At 41.2% G+C, this 15,415-nt stretch overlaps 1 protein-coding gene across 1 annotated transcript in view; it reads right to left on the reverse strand.

The window, feature by feature from the left end:
- Morc1 (MORC family CW-type zinc finger 1) overlaps positions 1-15,415 on the reverse strand; it is a 160,114-nt gene that overhangs the window by 100,141 nt on the left and 44,558 nt on the right. The window contains exons 9-12 of the mRNA XM_027413258.1: positions 13,680-13,805; positions 7,362-7,441; positions 5,773-5,843; positions 3,286-3,350 (exon numbers count right to left, since the gene is read on the reverse strand). Of these exons, the coding sequence (XP_027269059.1) occupies positions 3,286-3,350; positions 5,773-5,843; positions 7,362-7,441; positions 13,680-13,805 (342 nt within the window). The remainder of the gene's footprint in view (positions 1-3,285; positions 3,351-5,772; positions 5,844-7,361; positions 7,442-13,679; positions 13,806-15,415) is intronic.

Here is a 15,415-nt window from a genome sequence, read left to right on the forward strand (position 1 = left end):
ATCTTACTCCTGTCAGAATGGCTAAAATCAAAAACACCAATGACAGTTTATGCTGGAGAGGATGTGGAGAAAGAGGAACACTCCTCCACTGCTGGTGGGAGTGCCAACTTGTACAGCCACTTTGGAAATCAGTATGGCGACTCCTCAAGAAAATGGGAATGAGTCTACCACAAGATCCAGCAATTCCACTCCTAGGCATATACCCAAAAGAAGCACATTCATACAACAAAGACATCTGTTCAACCATGTTCATAGCAGCATTATTTATAATAGCCAGAAACTGGAAGCAGCCTAGATGCCCCTCAACCGTAGAATGGATGGAAAATGTGGTACATTTACACAATGGAGTACTACTCAGCAGAAAAAAAAAAAAAAACAATGGAATCTTGAAATTTGCAGGAAAATGGATGGAACTACAAGAAACCATCCTGAGTGAAGTAACCCAGTCACAAAAAGACAAACATAGTATGTACTCACTCATATATGGATTTTAGACATGGCGCAGGGGATTGCCAGCCTACAATTCCACGACCAGAGAGTCTGGGAAACAGGGAGGACACTAAGAGAAACATGCATGGTATCCCAGAGAAGGGGAATGGGATAGGATCTCCTGAGCAAATTGGGAGCATGGTGGGAGGAGAGAGGGAGCTGGGAGAAAGAGAGGTGGAGAAAAGGAGGGGAGAGGAAGAGATGGGGGAGCAGGAAGGTTGAGTCAGGGGAAGAATAGAGGAGAGCAGGATGAGAGATACCATAATAGAGGGAGCCATTATAGGTTTGATGAGAGATCTGGCACTAGTGAAATTTCCAGAGATCTACAAGGATAGCACCAACTGGCAATCTAAGCAACAGTGGAGAGTCTACCCTAAATGCCCTTCCTCTATAATGAGACTGGTGAATGCCTTATATGCCATCCTAGAGCCTTCATCCAATGGCTGATGGAAGCAGAGGCAGACACCACAGCCAAACACTGAACAGAATTCCTGGAACCCAGTTGCAGAGAGGGCGAAGTGTTGAGCAAAAGGGTCAAGACCAGGCTGGTTAAACCCACAGAAACAGCTGAACAATGGAGGGGGGCTCATAGACCCTAGATTGATGCCTTAGAGGCCAGCATGGGACCTATCCAGACCCCCTGAATGTGGGTGTCAGTGAGGAGGCCTTAGCAATCTATGGGGCCTCAGGTAGTAGATCAGTATTTATACCTGGTATACGAATGAATTTTGAGAGCCCATTCCACATGGAGGGATACTCTCTCTGCCTGGACACACGGGGGAGGGCCTAGGCCCTGCCCTGGATGATATGATAGACTTTGGAGATTCCCCCATGAAGGGCCTCACCCTCCCTGGGGAGCAGAGGGGAAATGGGGTGGAGGGTTGGGGGAATTTGTGGGGCGCAGGGGAGGAGGGGAGGGAGAAGGAGCTGGGATTGACATGTGAAGCAAGCTTGTTTCTAATTTAAATTTAAAAAAAACAAAGTGTAAAAAATTCTGCAACAAACTAGAATACTGACAATGCAAGGGGTCCCAAAACAGAGCACAAAAAGAAATGACACCATCATTCTATGATTAGGGACATTCTGATTGTCTACAGAATTAAAAAGCACAGGTGTGGTAGTGCACATCTTTAATCCTAGCATTTGAGAAGCAGAGATTAATGGATCCCTATGGGCCCAAGGCCAGCCTTATCCACATAGCGAGGTCTAGGCCAGCCATAGCTACATAGTAAGATCCTTGTTAAGCAAAATGAGAAGTCATAGTATTTCCGTGACATAATGTCATTACTTTGTATGCTAACTTTAAAAATTAATTTAAAAATTAGTACTCTCCAATAAAACCATTCAAGGCAACTGCAATTGTCACCAGTACTGGTTAATTTTTATACAGTTCACTATGGCTAAAAACAATTTATCAAAGTTTTTCTTTCTGAAGACTAGGAATCTTAGTTTTAAATAGAAATTTCTATGAAATTAGGTAATTTTGGTCAATGCATAACATCTTAAATTCACTTTTGATACCTGTATAATTAACATTTTAAGCTTATATTTAAAGTTATAAATATATTACCAATATCATGCTGAAAACTAGCCATCATTCCCTAAAAAGAAGTTTCTCAAAGCTGTCACTTTTCAAAGTCTGACTTGGTTTGTATAGCAGTAATTTTTTTGTTTAACTTGCTAAAAGTCAAACTTTCAAACATAAATAGTTGGTTTTTTGATAGCCTTGCCATTTTTATTTTGTAGTATGAATAATATAAATCCAGAGACAGATACTGAGGTTCAAGCTGAAGACCAGGAAAGCAAAGAAGCTAAGCCAATAGAGAGCTCTTACCTCTACCAAGGCTGGGGCAATCCTGTCCTCAAAGTGTTTGGAGACTAATTACTCAAGACTAAATGCCAGCTCTGACACCCTGCTACTATCTTAAATACCTCTCTAGTGCTGAGATTAAAGGCATGAGCTCTGTTTCTCTTTTAGACTGATTCACTCTCATGAAGCCCCAGGTGGCCTTGAACTCACAGAGATCCATCTGTCTCTGTCTCCTGAGTCCTGGAATTAAAGATGTGTGCCACCACTGCCTGGCCTCTATGGCTGCGGCTACCTTTGCATTCTGACCTCCAGGCAAGCTTTGTTAGACCATAAACAATATACCACCACATCATTTTAAATACACATATGTGACCCATTCCTTCAAGTGTCATTTCTCATTTTAAATTTTAAGCTCTCTAAAGCAGTAAGTGGGGCACAACTCCTTTGGGGGTCCAATGACCCTTTCACATGGGTTTCCTAAGTCCATCAGAAAACACAAATATTTACGTTGCGATTCATAACAGTAGCAAAATTAAAGTTATGAAGTAGCAACAGAAATAGTTTTATGGTTGGGGTCACCACTACATGAGTAACTGTATTAAAGGGTCACAGCATTAGAAAGGTTGAGAACCACTGGTATAGCGTAAAGGACAGATGACAGAGGGACACAGTGAGGCTGTCCTATGATGGCCTGCCTGCTTGTGTTTCTTCATACAGACATCGTCACAAAGTCTACACTGCCAAATTCTGAGAGGGTTTCTGGCTTGTCTTCAATGTTAGACAGACACAAATGTATACGTCAATAAAAACTTCATCTGTTTTACAATGTGTCTTGGTTGGGAAGTTTCATCACATTAAGATTTATTATCATAATACATCACACGCTAACAGAGCGCAATTACCATGACTACCAAATCTGCCCACTTAGAAGGAAGAACTTGACATAGCACTAGAGGTCCTCACTAACAGAAAGCCTTAAGCCTTACCTCTGTTTCTCTCGAAGATGTTTATGCTTTGTCTCCACATCTTCCTGGGCTTTCTGTAATTCATCCTGGAGAAGGACATTTTAGTTGAGAAGAAACATAAGGACATTGAATTGATGCAAACTGAGCTGATACCCTGTTCTCTGAAGGTTCCGGGCCAGCAGTGACAGTTCATCTTGTCTAATGCAGTTCACATGGCAGGAACTCAACAGACACAGAAATAGGTTACAATCCTGTGTTTCCACACTGAACCCAACTCTATCCTCTTCTTTGCACACCTTCTAAGATCCTAAGATCCCTCATTTTACTCCCTATTTGGTCGAACAGTTTTGACACAAACTACATGAAAACTTGAGTAAGTTATTCAATGCATATAGGCTCTGACTTTCATCTGAGGGAATAGGGATCCTGGATGCTTCAGTCACTGAGCCATATTTCAGGAGCGGGGAAGTAGTAATAACTTTTGTTAGTAACCCTCCTAATATGTCTCCTCCTTAGCAAATTCTGGACTGATACTTCCCAAATGTTCCTCAGGTTTTTTTTTTCTTTTAGGGTGCTCTAAAGCCATCAACAGCCTGTCTTCCTTTTAATCTAATACACTAGCTTACCCACCCCCCTTATCTCTAGTATATTTCCATTCCTCTAATTAGGCTGAAAAGGAAGAGTTCGTTATTACTGTTCTCATCAGTAAGAATAGGCTTTTATGGAGACTAGTCGGGAAGAGAACGAGGTCAGCAGGAGGCAGAGGGGAACAAAAGAGGGTAAGGGGTGAATGTCATCAAAATGCATTATATGCATGTATGCAAATGTTATCACGAGACTCATAATGTAAAACCTATGCCAATAAATACTTTTAAAATAGAAAAGACATTGGTACATTGCTATCTTTAATCTCAGCACATGGAAAGTAGAGGCAGGCAGATCTCCATGAGTTTGCAGGCAGTCTGGTCTACAGAGATAGTTCCAGGGCAGCAAAGGCTAAACACACACACACACACACACACACACACACACACACACACACACACAAACATACACAAAATAACCCTATCTTGAAAAAAACAGATTTAAAGAGCTTCACTCATCACATATAACTGAAGGTACTTCTTGATGGTGGCACTCTTTTGATGGCTGCATCACCAATAAAACACCACTTTCACTATCTTTCAAGTTAAAAATTGTGTGTGGGGGGGCGGTAAAGTGCAAAGAACTGAGCTGCTTGGAAGCATGTGACAGGTCAACAGTTCAGGTCACTCTGCTTTGCTGTCTTCTCGACACTAAAGTAACCGGGACACTTCCGAGCTACAAAGCAAGCAGGTCAAAGACAGACCCTGTTCCACACAGAGCACTCAGCCCAGAGAAAAGACACAGGGACAGAAGCAAGATCCTGGCCCACAAGAGTCCGTGTCTCTCAGCACAGGCAAAGGGCATTGATGCTCTTAGAAACAAAATAAAGAAGCTTAAATTACAAAAATAAAAATAAAAATAAAAATAACATAGGTCTAGTTTTTCCTTAAAAATGAAAGCAAGAATGTAAGACTATTGCGAAAGCCATGGCTTTGCTTTGCTTGAGGCACTAACACGCCCATCTCTGTCTTCATCCTTCTGCATGACAGATAGGCTGAAGACTTTATTAGACAGATCCCCGGCTCATAGACTTAAGGCCAAACCATTGCACAGATTTATTCATTTAATCTGTAGAAAGTGATAGAAAAAGTGAAAGGCAGTGATGGCCCTCCCCACTCCTGCTCATCTCTGGACCAAAGCAAACAGAAACATCACCTCGTGAATCACCACGGTGGAAGCATTATGCCAAGGTTTTGGGAAAAGCAGCCTTGTGGTGCATATCTTGCAGTGATGTTCTTTTTTCTGTTTGCTGCAGTATACTATAATTAATAATTACAGTTCTTTATAATGTGCCTTACTCGTGGGTATACTACATGGATTACAGAGATTGTTTATGAACTCTGAGAACCAACTCACAAAAAAGAGCTTTGTAAGCTGGAAGCACTGTGATTAATATTCATAATTATGGTCTATGATTCCTAGCACTGGGAAGAAGGATTGCTTATTAGCCCTCTTCTTGCTTTCCCCATTTATCTGGCTCCATGGAGAGCTATAATTTGAATAGATATTTCTGAGGATGCTTCATAGGCTAGATATTTTCTGCTATCTTTTCATTATTTCCTCTTTTTCCTATATTGCTTTCCTTTTCATTTGTAAACAAATCGGTGCTGAAGCTCTTTCGCCCTACTCCAAATTCATGCCATGTTCTGTTCATCTTTGCTCACCTCAGCCTTCCCCCATCTCTCCGGGTTTCCTCTCCTTCTCTGCATGCACCTCATCTGTTTACCTGTGCTAAAACTGCATCCTTCTTTTGAGTTTGTCTGTATGTGAGTTTAGAAAGTTCAAGATGAGAGACATCAGTGCACAGGGGAAAAAAGCAAGTGGCATTCCTCGACATTGAGGATGACTTTTTGTGTGTCATACCTTGGCAGAAGACAAAGAACTTGTGTTGGGCTGGTTTACTTTGGCTTGCAGCTCTTTAAACCTGAGTTCAGCTGGAAACAGAAATGCAACAGTTACAATAGGGAGAGATTCTTCCAAACCATTTTTTTTTTTTTTTTTTTTTTTTTTTGGTTTTTCAAGACAGGGTTTCTCTGTGGCTTTGGAGGCTGTCCTGGAACTAGCTCTTGTAGACCAGGCTGGTCTCGAACTCACAGAGATCCGCCTGCCTCTGCCTCCCGAGTGCTGGGACTAAAGGTGTGCGCCACCAACGCCTGGCTCCAAACCATTTCTAAGCACGTGTTTTCTGTGCTTATAGCCATGACCATCATGGATGGCACAGAGACCGCAATCTGAAAATTAACTGCTCCTCTCAAAGATCTGACTCATTTAAACTCTTCTATTTGCAAGCATGAGGAGCTGAGTTTGACTCCCAACCACCAACACAAAAAGCAGGGTAAACTGTATGTTTATACAACTCCCAACATTGTGGGGTACAGTCAAGCAGATCCAGAAAGCTACTGGCCAGCCAGCCAAGTTCAAAAGGAAGGGAAGGTAAAATGTACTTCCTCAAATAAAGGAAATGTTCATCCTTAACACGAACTAACACGGCATCATGGCAGCCAGAGTTTCTAACATATCAACTAATTCATAATATGTTGGGGATGGTGCTGGTTAGCTTTATGTCAACAAGGCACAAGCTACAGTTATCTGAGATGCAGAAAGCTCAGTTGAGAAAATGCCTCTAGAAGTTCTGGCTTCAGGAAAGCCAGTAGGACATTTTCTAAATTAGTAGTTGATGGGGGAGGACCTAGTCCATCGTGAGCAGGGCCACTCTGGTGGTCCTGAGTGCTGTAAGAAAGCAGGTTGAGCAAGCCATGGTAGCAAGCCAGCAAGCAGCATCCCTCATGGCCTCTACATCAGCTTCTGCCTCCAGGTTTCTTCCCTGCTTGAGTTCCTGCCCTCATCGATTTTGTTGATCAACTCTTATACAGAAAAGTAGATAAAATAAACCCTTTCTTCCCAGAGTTTCTTTTGGTGTTTCATCATAGGAACAGGAACCCTATCTAGCACAGTGATCATACTTTATCATAAATTATCATAAATTATGTATAGCTCAATTAAAAATGGCAAAAAAACAAAGGCTAGGATTTGTACCAAAAAAAGATGATAAATTACAGTTCAGTGAGATGGCCTAGCAGGCAAAGGTTCCTGCCACCAAGCTAGACACTCTGAGTTAGATCCCTGAACCTACATCATGGAAGAAAGAACTGACTCCTGAAACTTGTTCTCTGACCTACACACACACACACACACACACACACACACACACACACACACGCACACACACACACACACAAAATATGGCAGGTAAATGTGAAAAGGATACTAAATTATATCATAATTAAACCAGAGATATAGAGTGCACTTTAAGTTCTAGAGATGAGAGCTACATTTGACTGACATTGACAGTACCCACAATGCCTAGAGCAGTGTTTTCCTGAGAATAAGTGCTCACTTAACATTTGCTAAGTGGGTGAACCATAATGATTTGGATGTAGAAACCAATATACCCATTTTTACTGCTTCTTCTGCCTCCTTAACTTCAGTTTTAAACTTCCCTTTGAAAGAAGATGTAGCATACTGGTACTTTCTGGAAAGAAGAACAGAACTTAATCAAGTCAGATTATCATTTTAAAGTACATTAATAAGAGAATATTCTTCAGTAAGACTATATACTCCAGAGATATGCAATTGTTAAGAAAGAAACATTCACTGAGTAAGTTCCATCCAGCTGGTGCATTAGCAGCAGACTTTATATTTTATATGAAAAATCATTTGCCTTTTAATGCGCGCTGATTTTACTTCAGGAAAATTCATAGTCAGGAAACTACGAGTCAAGAATGAGATAAAATCCCTTCCCACACATGTATCCACTTACACAGAGCTCTCAAAAAGGGAAGACAAGATCACCCAACTGCTCCATTGTCAAAGTCTCTGGTTAATATACATAGCCCTCTCACTCGAATCATCATTGACACTGGATAAAAGACTTCTTCCAGTTCCCAAGCAATTATCTCTGCCTGACATGTTTATAAAAACATATAAAAACTCATTTGACCTACTTAAAGCCCCACTTTCTGCTGTATGGATGAAGAATCCCATTTTAAGGTCAATTATTTCAGAACAGCAAGCAGATTCTGGAGTAATCAAGGAAAAAGCAACATACGTATATGCCTATGTATTTAAGAACTCAAGGAAAACAAAACAGGGGTAAGATTAAAGTTGAGGGGCACCTTCCCAACAGCTGTTGATCAAGGAGGCTCCAGAGGCCCCCAAAAGAATTATAGGCAATTGCTCCTGCTGTTGGTTTCCTACATAAACAAGTTGCTTAGACCCTATTGCTAAAGATGACACATGTTTTAGTTACAGGACATCAAGAAAGCAAGCTGGAACTGGTCTGGAAGCTTCCTCCCTTCTGGCTAGCCTTCACTGTGCTAGAAGGTGTTAAGCAGGCTTCTGGGAAAAATGATCACCAATAGTCACACAGCTGTGGACTCCAGCCAAACAAGATGAGCCCTTGTGCCACAGCGGTGACTCTGTTATGGGAGTAACTAACTGCTTTCTTACTGGATTTGATGACGGCTCCATGGTAGAGAATACACATCCAGTAGCATAAACCTGGCCAAAAGCCTACAGCTTGGGGCAGTCAGAGGCCCTAATGGGGGACCTGATATTTTTGTTTTGCTAAATGAACACGAAGTGCCTGTCAAACTGTCTTCTAAATAGCTATGTTTATGCTCACAGAATAGTGCTACTGTCTTCCTTACCCAGAGAAGCTTTTCTGCAGTGGTCAGCAGAGACCACATAAACTCATAACTTGTCAAAGCACAAAGAATAAATAACTTTGAATGACAAGACACAAATAGCCCCTCTATAATCCTATCTCCACAACTCGGGGAACAGTGCAGAAGAATCAGAAAGAGTGTTAAGTACACAAGAAATAGAGCGGAGGAAAAGGGTAAATGGTTAACTACTGAGCATGACACGGCTGCTGCACTCTTGAATGCAAGCAACAGTGGCTAAATGCTGATCAGACCCATAGGCACACTGGAAGTGTGCCCCTCCTACTCCAAGGAAGTAGGAGGGGCTCATGGGGACACACCCCTCCTTGAGGATTTATACACAGATAATGGCTGATGAAGGAGTGATCGTGTCTGTGGTATGTATTCCAGACTAGTGACTGATGTGGGAGGGCTCAACACACTGTGGGTGGTGTCGCCCCTAGGCAGTGGTCCTGGTTAGTATAAGAAAGCAGGTGGAGCAAGCCAGTAAGCAGCCTTCCTCCTTGGCTCTGCTTCAGTTCCTGTATCCAGGTTCCTGCCTTCAGTTCCTGCACTGACTTCCCTTCATGGTGCACTAGAAGTATGAGTGAAACAAACCCTTTCTTCCCTGTGGTGATGGTGTTTGTCACAGCAGTAACAGAGAAAACTAGGACAGGAAATACATTTTTGACAGTGGTATAAACAAGTTCCCACACATGGTCCTGTAAATTACCCTAGTGAAATTCACTCACACACACAAGCACATCTGCACGCACACACACACACACACACACACACACACACACACACACACACACACACAGAGGTAGGAGCGGCTGCTTAGGAAGAGAAGGAGGATTAACAGAGAACAAGAGAAAGCAATGAGACTCAACTATGTGGTGTTCATGTATGAAGACGTCCTAATGAAATCCACTAACATTACAAATAATTGGGGATTAAAAAATAAATTGCTTTTCTTCTCATAATGTGAAAAATCTGTAAAACTTGATGAGGAAATAACATGAAAAAGCAAATATTTTTAAAGTAACTAAATGTTTGGGCTATATGCTTGCTAGTGTTTTGTCACCTTGCTAAAAGGTAATCTGAGAGGGGAAACTTCAGGGAGAAAATGCCTCCTGAAGACTGGGCAAGCTGGCCTACAGGCATTTGCTTAATTAGTGGTTGACGTAGGAGGGCTCAGCCCATGTGGGTGGTGCCACACTTGGGTTGGTAATCCTGGGTACTGTAAGAAAGCAGACTGAGCAAGCCATGAAGAACTTGGCAGTAACAGCACCCCTCCATGGCTTCTACATCAGTTCAGTTCCTGCCTCCAGGTTCCTGCCCTGTTTGAGTTCCAGTTCCTGTCCTGATTTCCCCCAGTGATGGATGGCTCCCTGGATTTATAAATGAAACAATCCCTTTCCTTCCCAATTTGCCTTTGGTCAAGGCGGAGGTCTTTTGTTTTTGTTTGGTTTTGTTTTGCTTTGCTTTGCTTTTTGTTGTTTTTTGGTGGTGTTTTATTCTGTTTTTTTCACAGCAACAGAAACCCTAACTAAGACAGACTGGCTGTGTGGCTCAGGGGGAGAATTCTTCCTTAGACTACCCCAGGCCCTGGGCTCTCGCTCTAGCACAATAGAAACAAAACACACAGCAACAGCAAAACCAAATGGCATCCTGTATTCTTGCACTCCAGTGCGTCAATGGGCATTTATCCTAAGATCTAACTTGTAGCTCTCATTACTAACTTCCATGTCCATTTTGAGAGAAGCTAAGATTGGCCACAGAGAAGAAACAACTCTAAAATCTAAGTGAAGTTATAATCAGTCTGTTCCTTTGATTTCTCTTTTATACTGAATGTTGCTCATTCAAATCATAACCCTTGGTGTAGTCCAAATTAGTCTCTACTATACTCGGAGAACAGCAAACCTAAGTTTGAAGGCATACAATTATTGGTGACCGTATCCTGAAATTATCATTTGCTTTTAAAAATCAGGTTCTAATCATGCACTTTATCTGGTTTGAATCATTCATTTTGGGTCAGATTATATTTAAGAATCAAAATGAAATTAAGGGGATATTGTTTAAACAATGAAGCAATTTTTTCAAAGAATGTGAATTAAACTATTCAAGCAGTTTTTTTTTTTTTTACAAAGTAAAGGTGGCATTAGAGGTAGCAACCCTGCATTAGTGCTTAATTTACAGTGACAGACAGAAAGCTCAGTGAAACAACCTGATCCCAGACTATCTGCATACGGGTCTACAACAGCAACTTTAGAACTGTTTGTGACAGCTTAAACACACTCTGTGCGTGCATTTCTAAATTTCTGAGGTGACAAATCTGTCATTTCTCATAGACTAGTGAATTGTCTGTCATTCGAATCTCCATTCCAGAGATGGAAGCCTCCAGCACGCCAGTACTTCTTTATGCTTCCCTCCACTCCGTGCTAATGAAGTCTCTAGGGAAAAGAGCTGGACTAAAGCACACGATGGATGACAGGGAAAGCACTCCCCCTAGCTCTTAGTATCCCCCTAGCTCTTAGTCCCTCATCTGAGGCCACAGGATGTGTGCAGGCCCTGGGTCAGGCCTCCTAGCTCAGTGTTCAGGGTTGTTCTAACAAACACCCACCACGTCCCACACATCAAGGGTGAGGAGAAGGCAAGGCAGCTGTAAGGGCTCCCCCGACTTGATTCACAGAATACCCTTGTACAAGCAGCGATGGGGAAAGGTCAGATGTGTGTCCCTTCGCTGTGAAAACAGCCTAACAATGACATGCTGGACTAGCTCTGTTTTCTATTCAGCCGTCCCAGGTCTGCATCCCATAATTCTATCAATGGCATGGCAGCCTTTCATGTTCGCACGCAGCAGTGTTCTCCCCTCCATCTGCAGGCCTATCAATGGTCTCTTCCAGATAGCTATTCTCCATGAAAGAGATATATCTCAGTGGCATGTGTCCCTCCAAAAGGATCTGACTCTGGGCATCTTCCTGTAGGCATGGTTGACTGTTCTACAACTAAGTTCCATAAGCACACTTAGATATGAATTAAAACCAATATTATGGGCCGATTACAGCATCAATGCACTATTTCATGTAAATCACTATCAGGTCTATGTTTGTACAGTAGAGTTTTAAAAATCTAAAAGTTGACCTGTCAGTTAATTACCTCATGCTTGCTCACTGAACTTCAACCCTTCACACCTTGTTTCTGGTATTGCTTTTATGAAGGATCTCCACTAGGCCAGAGTCAACTATGAACAGAAGAAGCATTCACTCTTGGCTTTTTAATTAAGTTACTAATGAAAATATTGCAGAGAGTATGATGAAGAAAAGAAACAAGTGGCACAGACACACACACACACATTTGCAAATGCCTGCTTCCTGGCAGTACAGAGCTAAGAATGTCACTCCAGAAGGTAAAGGCAAACATTCTAGGGTGGGAACGGCAACTGTTACACAAAAGTAATTCAGGTTGTAAAACTTTGCTTGCTAAAATTTCCTCGGAAAATGGAAACAAATCCATTTTCCAATGGTTTGAACATTTTTCTTGACCACACTCACTAAGAGGAATAATTTGAAAAGACTAGTTGATTGATCCAGGAGACACTTGGTACCTACCACAAGAATGAGGCTGATGAAAAGGAAACACTGTCTGATATTTACCAGGGAATGAACAGCCTGACGAGCTCTCAGCCTGTGCACACATTACTTTCAAAAGATGATCTTCAGTATAAACAGAAATCAAAATTAAAGCCTGTGAGGAATCCGCTGGTGTTGAGTAAGGGCACAGAATCATCAAAGTGATCGTATTTTTAATATCACATCTCTGTGAGGAATTTTAAAGCCCCAGGCTAGAAGCTGATTTTTCATGACACCATGACAACATAATAGATGGTGAAGGTCTTTTATCAAAAGTTAATGGGATATAGGGGAAGGAGTACCAAATTTGGATTAGAAAAAAAAACAGAATGTTGTGTTTTGTGTGTATCTCTAATATCAATGATGATTTAAAACAAAACAAAACCCTAAAGAATCACTGCAGAAAATAATATAGGTAAAAAGTACATATTTAGCCTGCATGCAAGCATTGCTTCTCCCAGTGGATGGTAAACCTCTTAAGTGAGGATTACTCTTCCTTTGTACCACTCCAGTCTGACTCCCAGATAATGTTAATCTCTTGTACGAATTAACTTAACCACCACCTAGAAAACACAGAAAAAGTAAGAAAAGACCATGGTGACTGCATGAATAGTTGGGCAAGACTGATTCCATATCATGAAAATTCAAGCTTAGTTTTTACATTAAAATATATCAAATAAGGGGCTGGAGAAATGGCTAAGGGGTTAAGAGCACAGGCTGCTCTTCCAGAGGTCTCTGGTTCAATTCCCAGCACCCACGTGGCATCTCACAACTGCCTCTAACTCCAGTTCTAGGGATCCAATGTCCTCTTCTGACCCCAGTGGGTCCTACAAGTGGTTCATATTCATACATGCAGGCAAACTACCCACACACATAAAATAATAAGATAAAAATAATTAAAATGAAAAATTAATATGTATAAATATTATAAATGTATCAGGTATTTTTTGTCTGATCATTCTATGTGTATACTATGCATAAATGTAAGTCATGCATGGCTTAATGATAGGGATACTGTATACTGGTCTGGGAACTGTGTCATGAGTCACAGAGTGTACTTACAACAGAACACTTGTGTCACCATTAAGTGGTAAAACTCCTGTGGTATCACTATCATATAAACCCATCCTGAGAACATCATTGTATATAACAATGCAGTATGAAGATTAATAGTTCAAATATACTATGTAAACACAAAACACACCCAACTGTGTTCTCTGCATGGAAACAATTACAACTAACACACTACAGTGAACAAGCAATTCCTGTTAAGGGTCCTTACCATGCTTAGCATGTTCCCTGCAGTTTTCAATCTTCCCTGGGAGCAATGTAAAATGCTTACCCTCCACCAGTGATTCCATCTTGAGAACGTTAGGAGTTTTATCAATTTTATATGTAAAAACTCCAAAATAATCAAAAGGAAGTGTGTTACCTGGGTTTGTAAAGAGAATAACATAGATGCTTTGTCTGAACTCTTTTGGCTTGAATAAATATTCTCATCCGAGGATCAAAATACAGAACAGCTGTGTAGGCTCTGAAAGACCGTCTCTCTGGAAGTCTGAAACAGAGAATGCCAAAGGTCACAAGGTAGAGGGCACACTTCTCTCTAGAAGGAAAAATAACCAAATGTTCTACTACTAATCTCTGTCTTAGTTATTTCTCGGTTGCTGTGGTAAATCACTATGACTAAGGCAACTTATGTAAGGAAGAGGTTACAGGGGGATAAGGGTCCATGATAGCAGGACAGTGTGGCACCAAGCAGCAGGCATGCTGGCTGGAGTAACAGCTAAGAGCTTACATCTCAAACCACAAACAAAAAGCAGAGAAAGCTACCTGGGAATGCCCTGGGCTTTTGAAACCTCAAAGTCCACAGCCCCAGTGACACAGCTCCTCCAACAAGGCCACACCTCCTTCTCCTTCCCAAACAGCTCTACTAACTGGGCACCACATATTCAGACATATGAGCCTATGGGGCTCATTCTCATTCATATAACCTGTAATGCTCTTAGAAGCTTTGCTCTAAAACTAATGATGCTGCCAACACCAGCAAATCTTAAAACACTCATTACATTAAGTCCCTGAACAGAAGACAAACACAGATAACATGCTTTGCTTAAAACTAAAATTTGTTGGCAACTAACCAATTCTAAGACGACATAAAACATACTTTAACTGACCCAGCAAGTGACCCAGAAGAACAAAATCAAGAAAATAAACAATGTAATCTTCCTTCTTAAACATATGAGATTGTAGGCTCACACGAACAAAAAGAATTTCTGCTAAGCAATTGTGAACAGAGAAATACAATGAAAAAATACCTTGTTTGCTTTCAGAATTATGAAAGGGACATAGAAAACTGAACTCCCCGTGTACAACAAGTATTAGAGTAAGTACTTATGGTCAGATGAGAGGAGGCTCTAACATTATGGGTGAAAGAAGGGGAATAGAAAAATAAAGGATAAAAGATAACAAAGCAAGAGCAAAAAACAGTACCAGCAGCATGAGGAAATCTCCCGTGGTAAACTGCATGCTGCTGGGAAGCAGCTGTGCCTGTTAGAAGACCTTAAATATTAGACTCTACTTGTGAGCTGTAAATATTCTCCAATTAGACAAGAAACGCAGGACAAAAGCAAACTGAGCCAAGGTTAAGGGGTGGCGTTCTGTGCTTCTAAACCACAGAAAATGCTCCAAGGTTAAAGAGAGAACAAGGAGCCATTCTCCCTGGTCCAGACAGAGGCAGAGATGATGAGATGGAGCTATGAGTCTATGTGAAGGACCTGCTCAGCAGGTTCTCGGTCCAAGGGCAGAACTCCAAGGGACTCTGGAAACTGAAGGTTAAGCCCTAAGTAACCCAAGGTTTTTCTGGTAAAATATAATTTCCTTTGGACGCCATCTGAACCTCAATAGAAGATAAGGAATTTCTTTCAATTGTTCAAATTTTCTGACATGAGTTATGTCAAAGTACCTAGTATGTGGCTGTTATGCCATAAATATCAATGCACTTTTTAATTTATTTTTAAGTTAGCATATGAAGCAATGGCTTTCTTTATTTCATGGCTTTATTTATTTTCATGCATATATGTCATCACTAATGCACTTTTAATGTAATGAGAGAAGCTATCTGCATCATAGTATTGCACTATGATAATGCAATTTCATGTAGTTCCC

The sequence above is a fragment of the Cricetulus griseus genome, chromosome 4 (assembly GCF_003668045.3).
Source record: "Cricetulus griseus strain 17A/GY chromosome 4, alternate assembly CriGri-PICRH-1.0, whole genome shotgun sequence".
NCBI lineage: Eukaryota > Metazoa > Chordata > Mammalia > Rodentia > Cricetidae > Cricetulus > Cricetulus griseus.